The sequence below is a fragment of the Haliaeetus albicilla genome, chromosome 3, assembly GCF_947461875.1.
Source record: "Haliaeetus albicilla chromosome 3, bHalAlb1.1, whole genome shotgun sequence".
Lineage (NCBI taxonomy): Eukaryota > Metazoa > Chordata > Aves > Accipitriformes > Accipitridae > Haliaeetus > Haliaeetus albicilla.
The window spans coordinates 50,406,708-50,418,750 of NC_091485.1; the positions used below are offsets into that span (position 1 = coordinate 50,406,708).

The 12,043-nt window shown below is 48.7% G+C and overlaps 1 protein-coding gene across 4 annotated transcripts in view; it reads right to left on the reverse strand.

Moving 5' to 3' along the window:
* Positions 1–11,127, reverse strand: part of RUNX1T1 (RUNX1 partner transcriptional co-repressor 1) — a 117,069-nt gene extending 105,942 nt beyond the window's left edge. The window contains exon 1 of one of the 4 annotated variants that reach the window (XM_069779650.1): positions 10,231–11,127. Coding sequence is in view for 1 of the 4 variants with exons in the window: in XM_069779654.1 (XP_069635755.1) it covers positions 10,231–10,258 (28 nt within the window). In the remaining 3 variants the exon portion in view is untranslated. Of the gene's footprint in view, positions 1–2,958; positions 3,106–10,230 lie in introns of those variants that run through there. The other 3 variants (XM_069779654.1, XM_069779656.1, XM_069779653.1) reach the window with 3 other exon arrangements.
* Positions 11,128–12,043: the final 916 nt, after the last annotated feature.

Consider the following 12,043-nt stretch of genomic DNA (forward strand, 5'->3'; position numbering starts at 1 on the left):
GTGCTTTCCAGGTTCATAAAACTCACTTGGATTAGCAGCACCACAGCAGCAAGTATTTTGTGTATATGCATTCAAGACTGATTTAATCATTTCATTTACCATGGAAAAAGTTACTCCAAAAGCCCCACTAACTAAAATGTCCTTGATGAGCCTAAACTTAAGATTTGCAGGTATAGCAGGAATGAAACAAGCCAAAGAACATTCTATCATACTCTGAACGTCCTCTACTTTGCACAAGGTCCTCAGTACTAGGTAAAGCTGTACTGTTGCAATGGGGAAGCAGTCACTCATCACTTTAAGATACAATCATAGTTTATTAATAAAATTATTTTAAACGTACAAGTTAAATCCTTTTACCAATATAGTGACATTCAGCTATCCAATGCCATTTTTACAGTCCAAATAGATATGGTCCTAATTGCATAATGCCATTTTATCTGCTGAAGATAAAAGTGCCGATAAACAAAAATGCACATTAGGCAGGAGATTTTTCAGAATAGATTTTTTTTTAAATAACCCACTTGCATTAACAAAAGATTGCAATGGCTTCCAAATTATAGGGTGTTATTTTTAGTGGAAGTAGTTCAATATTCATATTGGAGCAGATGTAGCAGTTTAACAAAACAGCTCTTCAAATCCTGCACAAATTGAAAACAGGAAAACTGATTGCATTTTCTCTTATCACTTTCCTTTTCTGAATTGACACTTTTGGCCTTCTGAAAATTTACACATGGCTTTCATCTCAACAGCACCTGCTGATCAAACAGAAACCTAACATTTTCATGAAAATGGTATAAAGGACTAGTTTTCTTTTTACCATCTTAAAGGGCATCAGCAGTCCACTTGATGGCAACAATTGCTGAGTAGATGGCACACTCGGAATACATTTTATATTTTCATTACACTTACTTTTAAAAATGAGTTAAATCACTAGTGGCTCTTTCATATTAGCTCTTTGTCTGCTTTAAATTAATTTCAATCCCTATCTCTGCCTAATCCTGTTGGGTTTCATTCTACAGTCACCTAGATTTTAAAGAAGATCTGAAAGCCTTTGAAATAGTAAGACACATTGTACATTCTGGGGCCACCGGTCTTCTTTATATATGCAATCATACAAATTAATATATACAATTATGCATACACATGCACATATTGCACAGACATTTCTTCTTCCAGTGCTTATACTAAGGAAAAAATGTGTATATTTATCATTCTGCTATAGTCTCACTGCACTGAATTCCCTAAGCATTGTTAACAGAGCACGTTGTGTGGGAGAAACTCAAAGTGCATGTATTTATTTTAAAGTTGTTCTTTGTTTCCTTTGCAATTTCAAGACTGGGAGGAAGGTCTAGCAGGTGCTCTGGAACTTGAGCATCAAGACTGGGCTGAGATGCTGCCATTGGCAAACATGGCAAGCATGCCAACAGCAGAATCAGAAGTCCTTGCGCTCCTGCAAAAGTTTAAGGTATCAAGTCATGTATATAAAATATGAAACATAAGTACCTTGTTATCCTGTCTGCTTCTGAGCCTGTAAACTCTGAAGTGCAGCAGCAGGTAACAAGGACCATCTTCCCTTGTACATAATTCTAGGTGTAATTAAAGATACTCCTGAAACCTGCTATGTGTCAGCTTCTTAACTGATAGAGCCCTAACCCCTCTGAAGTACTCTGCTGCCATCCATTACCATTCTGCTTCAGTGATAAGGTAACCTGAAGGCAGAGATGACATACAGTAATATATGTGCCACTCCAGACAGTTGGTTCGTGAATTTCAGTGTTTCATCATGCTCACTGAGGCAATCGCAAACCTGAAATGTCAATATGTTCAGTCAATGGAAGTAAAATAATGGGGCTCTATTGTCTTACCCTATCGATCCGCTGCTGTCAACAAGAATACATGCCCCCCTGGCTTTAAACAAATTTTAATTAGGCTTTTAGTTACCGAATCATATCTATATATCTATCTGCGCAAACACTTGACAAAGTGAAACGGCAATATAAATATGTCAAACTTTTAAATATATTTTAAAGGTAATTGTTTAATGTCGCTTGAAGATATGATCGCTGATAGAGCCGTTTGCTAAAGCAGCGTGCGTGCACACACCTAGCGTGCAAGTCACCTTAAATCTGGCGAGAACCGAAAAATCGCCATCAAAAGTCAAAAACAACAACAAAAAAGCCCACAAGAAAGAAAAAAAAAAGGGGGGGGGGGGGGAGGCCACTTTTCCTAAACCCGCTGCCATCCTCTGCGGGGATTCTGGACGCCGGGAGCCTCCACTGAAGCCGCCCCGACACCGGCCGGGTGGGTGCCGGCACGCCCGGGCGTGACAGCCCGCTGCTGTCAGCGCCCCTCACGGAGAGCCGCGCTCCCGGGAAGGCACGCCGCCCGCCGCCCGCCGCCCGCCGCCCGCCGCCCGCCGCCCGCCGGCCCGCGCCCACGCCAGCAGGGCGCCGCCGGGCGCCGCGGCCCCAGCCGCCACCCCGCTCCCGCCCGGGGCCGGGGGCTCTGCCCTCCCCCGCCGCGCCGGTCCCTCCCGTCCCCGTCCCGTGAAACACCCAGACCAGCCGCTCTCCCCCCCGCCCCTTCGACTGCATTTCAAGCGGGGTCCCCCGGTAGCCTATTGTTCTCCGGCTCCCTCCTCCCTCCCCCGGCCAGCCCGGCGGGCGACCCCCTCCCCGCTCCCCTCAGCGCGGCCCGGGGGCGGGGGGAGGCAGCGCCCAGGCCGCGGCCGCCCCACGCACAACAAAAGGCAGATCCCTTCTCCCTGCCGGCTAATCTGTGCCCGTAAATCCCCCGCCCGCTGCGGGGAGGGGGGGGTGAGATAAGAGGTTACATCTTCACTTCTCCCCGCTCCTATCGACTCGTGCAGCGCCGAGGGAGCCGGGCGGCGAGGGGCGGCGAGGGGCGGCGAGGGGTGTCCCCCCGCCCGCCTCTCCCCGAACCGCGGGTGGAGATTACCTTCCGGCGGAGGGAGGGAGGGAGGCGCCGGCGCGGCCCGGGCTTTGTGCGCCTTACACGCCTCGCAGCTTATCTGCGGCGCACGGACGGCACATCGCGCCTCCGTGGCCCTGCCGGCGCGGGGGGAGCGGGACGGCGGCGTGCATCGGGGCGATTACGGTATCAGCGCGGCCCAGATGGAGGCCGGAGGATGCACGGTGGGAGCGGGGCCGGGGCCGGGGCCGGGGCCGGGGCCGGGGGCGGCACGGCGCGGCCCGGGGTCCCGGGGGAGGCCGCGCCCGGCGTGAGGAGAGGCGCCACCTCCGCGCCGCCCAGCGGGTGAGAGGGCGGCGGCTCCCCGGGCGCCCCGGTCTGCCTCCCGCCCGCCCGACCCCAGGCCCGCGTCCGGGCCGGCTCTGTCCCTGGAAGCTGCCCCGAAACCTCCCCGGGACAAGGACCCTGCCAGACACCCAAGGCAGGGCAGCGAAGCGCAGCGCTGGCTCCCCTGCGCTCCCTCACCTGAGCTCCCCTCCATTCCCGCGGCGCGCACCTACGTCCCGCACGGAGCACGACGGCTCCTGGCCCACCGCGGTGGCGGGACGTGCCCGCTCCCGGTTTGGCCAAGGCCCGGCCCGGCCCGACCCTCGCGGCCTTGCCCGTGGCAGAAGAGCCCGTTGCTGCGAGCGGCGGCATCGTTCGGAGCCGATGTAGGCTCCGATGTAAACCCGAGTAGGTCCCTACACTTAACGGTTCAGGTTTTGAGGAAACAGAGGGTTTATTTTGACGGGAGTCATCGAAGAGGACTGGGTGATCATGAGCTGCGGGGAGGGGAGGCAGCAAAGCAGCCCGGCGTGCCTGCCTGCCACAAGCACGGCCAGCCAGCAGAACGGCTGCACCGGCACCGGGCTGCCTAGCGAACTCCGCGCGCTCAGGTTTTAAAGTTTTAAAAAATGTTTCTCCCTAGGAATCAACGCTTATTTGTTAAGGAAACGCGCTTCCATTACACGTCTGCGGAGGAGCACCGTGAAGGCTGGGAGGAGGACAATGACAGCACGCTGGAGCGAGACAGGCATTGTTCAGTGCAGAACTCCCTCCAAAAAGCACTCGTCCAAGATAGCAGGTTTTTTCCACAAGAAAAGAAATAAAGGGAATTTGACACATAATACAAAGTGAAAACCAGAACCTAGGTGGGGGAAGGGCGTGTGTGTGAAAATCATGTCACTGCAATGAATGTCAGATAAAAAGGGGTCTGTCACAAATCCTCCACTAATCCAATAATGTGAAAACCTCTTGGTATCACTGAGACGTAGCACACGGTAATTTTTTTTTATTTTTCATAAACCACTCTATATGTTTAGCCTTAGAAAAACAGCAATTTGGCAAATTTTCCCATCACAAAAACAGGACATTGATTTTTCATTAAAGGCAAACTGATTTTCACATCTCAAATTTACTGTGCATTCCTCAGCCAGTATTTTTACCCTGAAGAAGGGCCACTTCTCCCTCAACTTCCTCCAGTTGTCAGTTGTGTGACAACCGTATTTAGAGGTAATCAGACAGGTCATATTACAAAAGTTAGTCAACTCATTTGAAACCTTAGCCCCTAAACTTAACGGTATGTTCTATGCATTTCTAAAGAAAAGTGACTTTAATTAATTCAACCTGCAAGGTACCACAGAGCTTCCTCTCTGCATATGTTCTTTCGAAGACATTGCTCTTTTTAGGGATTTTTGTTAGGGATTTTTTCCTTGAAATACATATATATCATGCCATGAACTAATTTAGGATCCATCAGATTCTCATCTTGCAGGGCCACCATGTGCGTCTTATATCTATGTTGGCCATTCCGACAGGCAGTTTTACTACTCAAATCACAAGTCTCTAAAGAAAAACCAATCCAGGATCCTTTCTAATGTAAACAGTTTGCTGCTAAAACACTCACATTTAAAAATAAAGCAATGTGTGCTAATAAAATAAATACAATCAGACTACAAATGTGTAACAGAAGTGGCGTTCCATAAGCACAGCTGTCTCAAAGTCCAAGCTGCAGGCTAGAAATCTTAATTTCAACTGACTCTCTCTTAATAATGGGTTACCTTCCTATAAAGCGTAAAGTCCATCTGCCCCAGGCAGATAAGTTCTGAAGCATTAAAATAGATAAAAATCTAACATTTTCTTTCTTGTATTGAATATGTGAATTCTAGTGTGCTATAATGTGAGAATTCCAACATATGACCATTATGGCATAATATCTCATAGCTCAGCTTGTCATTACTTCACTTGTAATTCTTATGTTAATTATGTTCGTAATTACTATAAACAGATGTGGTAGAAATTCATGTGACCTTTTACTGCAGAATGCATTTCTCACTCTTTCCACATTATTTTACTAATACAATGTTAAACCAGAGGAAAGTATTTCTGACACACTCCACATGTATGTGTGTACATGTTTAACATGAAACCATTTCTACCTCATATTTCAGCCAAAGGACCACCTATATGCCAGTACATTGACATGAAAGTGATGGTAACTGAGAAGTCTACCTTGAAACATACCCCTGGAAGACTGTGCTTACAGTGAACCTTTTTGACTAAACCTAGCTAAAGCCACCACTGAAGCCTAGGACTTAAATGGAGCACCGCATTTTTTATTCAGCACCTTTGTTAATGCAGTAGTATCCTGCTTTACAGCTACAAGTACATGACAGCCATACAGCAATTTATTTTACTACAGCCCAACCATCACCGTCTGTACACAAAACACTTTTACAATAAAATCACTATGGTTTTCATTAAGAGAAAGCCTACTCGAATTTCATTTCTTTGGACCTAATCTATAATTAGTGTGGACAGACAGGTGCAAACCCTTCTCCTCTACAGATGGCTACTGGAAATGGTGCAAAATAGCTCCTTCTGTTTAAACAACACACAGATAACCTGCTCTGCTCTTATCACTTACAATTACCTCCATTATACTGAACTAATGTTTACTTTAATAAAATGTCCACTGTTCTCTAAACGTTATTTGGAAACTTTGATATCGATGGCAGAAAAGAAAAAAAAATGAAGATGGAAGTCATTGTCTTTCAGATGAAAATATTTTTTGGGGGAAAAAAAGCCTTTTAAAGGGCAGGATTTTTTTACTTTTGATTTTACATCTGCTGATCATTTTTCTTTATCCACAAACCCACACAGTATGCCACTTCCTGACATATTTATGCTACCATATATTAAACTAATCAAGTTTATAGTAAATAAGAACAGCATAACTCCCGATTTTAAAGCAGTTCTTTGAAAAGGAACATCTATGTGGAAAACTGAGACCCTTTAAAAGTTCAGGTTTTAAACCAACTCCTTTAGATCTTTCACATGAAAGAATGTGAAAATGTAATCTGTCAGCCAATGTTTTAAGAATTTACACTCTCACTACTTACGCTAAATTCAGTGTCAGTTCAAACTTTTATAAATATTATAGGTTGCTACTAAAGGCTGTATGAAAAAGAGCAGGCTGCTGCTAACTACATGGATCAAAGTTTTTTTAAAGTATTCAGACTAAATAATTTTCTTTTTACATTTCTTTAGCCAAGCCATGAGAAATAACCCCTTCACAACACCAAATTCACATTTTATTTCAGCTGATAAGGCTTTTTGATCTCTGCATGACAACTTAAGTTTCTACAAAGAAAACAAGAACAAGATCTTCCCCCCTCCAAAAAAAAAAATCTGAAGCTCCTGCAATAGCCAACATACTAATATCCTTATTCAATTAGCTAAAGATTTAACAGTAATGAACTGTGGCAAGTGGATTTGAATGATGAAAATGACAATTGCAAGCCCTTTCTCCCATCACCCCCAATGCAAATACTGCAGATGCCTATTTCACCCAAAGTGTCTGGCAACGAGGAGTTTGCAGTCTGCACAGTACCTCAGTGAAGCGAGCTTCGCATTCAACGCCTGTCGTCTGAAGTTCATTTCAGAGACGTGAGAAACAGGATTTGACAGGGAAGAATGTCCTGAACTGACTAGCCACTGACCAGCACTCCAGGTGGAGCTATTTTTCTCCCCTTTATTCTATAAACAATACTTCCAGTATAAAACTCCATGTGCGCGCAGGCATACATAGTGTTAAGCATATACAGATGAGAGACACCGTGTGATGTTTTACTGGTCCATTATTTAGGCACGAAACGAGTTAACGTTAAGGTGGTCAAAAATGGTAGAAGGCAATGTTTTACTTAAAAAGATTTTGGAAACTATTTAAAAGCTCAAAGCCTTTGAAGAAAAACAACTTGTGCAGCAGTTGCCAGGAAGCAGTGACCTAACGCTGCTGTCTGCATTCCATTACAAACAGAATGGTTCTTGTCTCCTACAGCATGCTCAGGGCTCGGGAACCCAGGCGCTCACCCTCCTGCAAACGCAGGGCCGAAGGAAGAAGTCCTGCCATCATCTCCTGTACGAGAGCCTCGCCTGGCTTCAGCGTGCCAGAGGCATGAACGGATTTAAGGGTGGGTTGGGTTTTTGATGGGGTTTGGAGCTTTCTTGCGCTGATGCGTGGTTGCGCTGCCCATGACAGCAAAGAAAAATGACTCATGAACTGAAAGTAGTAGCAATTACGTTGAAGGTTCAGAGATGAGAAAACTGACCTTAGAAAAGTTATCAATTACCAAATGAAGTGTAACTTCCTAATTACAAACCTTCACAGCAAGTCTGCAGCGCATCTCACACCTAACAAAGCCATTGCCAACTTCATGTTTTCATAGACTGTACAGTTATGAATAAGCCATATTCAGATCTTTTTTCCTAGCACTTCTTCTATTGATGGGGAGCCGCAGAAACACCTAGTGCTAAAACCAGAACGTACAAACAAGACAGACTAACTTTTTTAACATTCAGCCGAGCTGAAGGAAATTCCCTGATCATATTGGATTTCCTAAGGAAATCAGCCCAGAATAAACTGAATGGGGTTTTCAGACTTCCCGTGGAAAGGTCAAGCATCAGCTTTAACAACCATTAGAAACCAGTTTCAATTCTCTCGGCTATCCAGATTCACTAAACCGTTAAAAGAAAAGCAGAACAGAAAACCTGGACAATAGAATTAAAATCTAAAAATGTCTTCCACGCCTTGCCTCAAACTACACTTAACAAAGTTGCTTATTTAAACTTTCCATTGCATCTGTCAGGATGCAGAAATAGAGAAGGAAATGTAAGGCTACAAGGGTATAATTAAATAAATTATATTCACCCTTAGCCCTAACATACTGTGTTTACAAATACAATAATTATGTTTCTAGCTACATGTCAAAAGAAAGTATTTTCCAAGTCCTTCAAAAAGCATGCAAGCATCACTGTAAGTAGGAAATAAGTCAAAACAGATTAGTAGACCAAAAACGGGGGGGGGGGGGGGGGGGAATCCTGCTTTGGTCAGCAACTCGGACCACCATCAGGGGATAAATCAATTTGCAGCATCTGTGGACAGCCATTTAAGTCTGGGGCCTGAACAGATTAATTAGGGGAAGCGATGTTAAAAGTTAAAGGGGTCAGCGTTACATTAAGCACACGAATGTTCGCCGGAGCAAAGGCTTGGCTGTGCATACCACGACTCGGAACCCATCCTCTGGGTTAGTCAGGGCTATCTAAGCCTACAGCCAAACGCTCGGCACTCGCCGCGTCCCCACGGACAGCACGGCAGCTCCCGCAGACTGCTTTCAAGAGGCACCTACCGCTCTCCGCCCAGCCCCCGCTATGCCATGCCCGCCACCGGCGCCCCGCTTCGCCCGCGGAGGCGAGCGCGCAGCGCTGCGCACCGCGCCGTGCGAGCGCGCCTCGGAGACGGAGCGCCGGAGCGGAGGCAGCCGCTGCCAGCCCTGCCGCGCTTGGCAACGGGAAACTTGAGCAGCTCTTCAGGGAAGACGGGCTATCGCGGGCTCAGCGGGGCGCAGTCCGCGGCGGAGCGCTCTGCGGGCAGGAGCTGCCGGCTCCAGGGCGGCCCGACCGGGAGGCTTGCGGGAGACGGGTCCTTGCCGTGCCGTGCCTCGGGGCAAGGCAGCGGCAGGAGGGGGGGGGCTGGCAGAGCCTGCTGCGGATCTGGAGATCGGGGGCTGCTCTCCCAGAGAAGCCCGAGCGGCTGCGAGGCGGCCGTTCCCCGCCGCGGCGGTGGCGGGGAGCTGCCGGCTGCGGCCGGGCAGGGCGGTCCCGCCGCGCCGGCTGCAACCTGGGGGGGCAGGCGGGGGAGGCTGCCTCGGCGCCGCTCACCTTCGCTCGCCCTCCCTCTTCTGAACTGCTCAGTGAACTGAAGGAGGTAACGGTTTAGCTCCTGGCTGGAGCGAGAGGGATTTGGGCGCTGCGACCGAGGAGTTACTTTCAGTTTCTCTCTACCCTTTAGGAGAGCAGAGTCCAGGAACAACACAGAAATTTCTCTATCAATTACCGTGTAACGGAGTGGCGGGTGCCCCCGCTAGGGTAGCGAGTCCTTCCCTACCCTAAACTCAATTCTAGCCCAATCTTGCAACTTTGGCGCTAACAAAAGGACTCGAACTCGCCCAAAGTCAAAGGCTCGTCTAAATGGCTGGGAGTGTGGTCTTCATCCTTCCGATCCCCCTTCTCGATGCTCTGTTACGAATTTAGGGAATCAAACCGTTCGGCTCAGCTAGACGAGCTGACACAAGTACATTGTGCTGCAGTTTTGGAAATGCAATCCCTAACGTTGCCCTATCGTTTTAGGAAACGAGGTACTCGCAAGATCGCGGTGCAGCTAAAGACGACGTGCACCGCCCGAAATATTTCTTGCAAAACAGCCTGAAGTGATGTTGCCAGTGCTACATAATCCGATGATCGTAACGAAACAGCCCAAACCAAAATCCCACCAGAAATATTTCAGACACTCCGACTCACATTGGCTAGCTGTGATCTGGAAAGAGGGGAGGCAGGAAAGAAGAAGGAGGGGAAAAAAAAAAAAAAAGCCAAGTCCTAAATCGAGACAGAAACGCAACGCTATGGAAGACCGTGTGCTTGGGAGGGCTATTTTCTGCAAAACCGGGTCGTTTGGTTTCTGGGCTCTTGAGAAATACCCGGGGTGCGAGTTTGCGAGCCGGGGACAGCGGGTGCAAGAGCTGCATGCAGTGCTAACCTCGCCCGGGCACAGCGGCAGCCCCGGTCCGCCTGGGTTAGTTACAGCCACGGGAGCCCCTCCGAGCCAGGAGAGCTCTACGGGGAAGGAGAAAGGGGAAGAAAAAAGGGGCTCGGGCTCCCCCCGCCCCAGCGCGCCCTGCCCTGCCCGCGCCCCGTACTCACACTGCAAAGGACCGGAGATTCCCACCATTCGCCACGGGCTGCGAGCTGCAAATAAAAGTTCCCGTCCTGCTCGGGGGAGAGCCGGCAGCCCAGGCTGCTGGAGGGGCGAGGGGGTGGGAAAGGGGAGAGCAGCGCAGCGCGGCTTCCCTTCCCAGTCCAGATGATCCACGTCCACAAAAGTCAAAACGAGCTGAGGAGAAACTCCAGCTGCTCTTCCCCCCCCTCCTCTCTCTCGCTCTTTTTTTTTTTTTTAAAGGAGGATCAGCTCGAGAGAGACTACTGGTTCCACGGGAAAGGACAAGAACCAAAAATAAAGCAAAGTCTCCAAGTCGAGATAGTTAATGCCCCGGTCCTTCTCCTCGCTGCTGCCGCCGCCGCCGCCGCAGACAGACGTGATGTGGAGCGCAGGGAGCGGCCGCTGTCAGTGGCGGGGTCTCTGCGTGTCCCCGGGCAGCCGACGCATCGCTCTGCCCCCGGCGAAGCCGAGCCGCGCCGGTGCCGGGGCCGGGGCCGGGGCCGGGGCCGGGGCCGGGGCCGAGGCGTGCCGTGCCGTGCCGAGCCGAGCCGAGCCGGCCGCCCGAGGCTGCGCCGCGCTGCTCTCCGCGCCGCGCCGCTCCGCCCGGCTCCCCCGCTAGCAGGCACCTCGCGAGGCAGGCAGCATACTGCCGGCAGCCGGCCCGGCCCCGCTACCCAGGTGCAGGGGGGGAGGGCTTAAAGCAGTGGGAGGTGATAGAGGTAGGAGACATCTGTGTCGTGAGGAGGTTAGTGGGGGTCAAGTATATGTTAACAATAGGCGAGCGCGGTCCCTCTCGGGCAGCCTGCCTACTCTTTCTTTCTTTCGCTCGCTTTTACTGGGTGGACATCTAACTTGCTCCCTAATGATGCCTCCCCGGCTTTAAGAGTCCAGACTGCCCTGCAGTAACCCAAGACAAACACTTTCTCTAGCCATCTGGAGAGCTCCTGGCTGCTCTGCCTGTGTCTCATCACTGTGTGAAGAGACAGCAGTGCTAGAAATCAAGCCACTCTCAGATCTACTCTCTAATCCCCTTCTGTTAGCTGATTTCCAGTCAGACTGTTTGCTTTTGCATTAGATAATAGCCTTAGAGAAAACAATTATCATTTTCTTTTTCCCTTTGTTTTCCCCTCTTTCTAAAGTACAGTATCGAGGAAGGCCTCCCTCTCTTTTTTTAAAGACATTTATAGTCTTTCATGGCTTGCAGAACCCAGATGCAATTTCACACTTTCCTGGAAGGGGATTCTGGATTCTTCTGAAAGCAGCGACACGATCGCAACTGCAGTGAAAATTAATTACTATCATCTACAATTAATAGAAGCATGCCACCGTTTGACTTCGTGTTTCGTTACATAATCGTTTCGGTAGACATCCATATATTTTCCGATTCATCAGTTAGTCCCTTCTACGTTTCGCAGAGAATATTATTGTCACTCATACAACCTACAGCAAACCAGTACTTCTGCTGTCGTGTTGACACTATATAAAGAAGGCGTCTCCAAAAAAAAAAAAAAAAAAAAAAACCACCACAAACAACCAAACCACACATCAACTTCGTATAGGGAGTAAAAAAGTGTGCGTTTTTTCAGGTTGCGGAGAATAGATTGGAACTGTCAGAACTGCCTGGACATTTAGCTTCATTTTTTCAAATGTCAGAGGTTAAGTAAAAGAGTGAGCATAGAATAGAACTTCTAATCAAGCTGCGTTCTTTATTCCTGTACATACATGTGCACACATGCACACACACGTACATACACTATAGGCCTGATCTTGCGACTTTACAAATGCCTAATTTTAAGC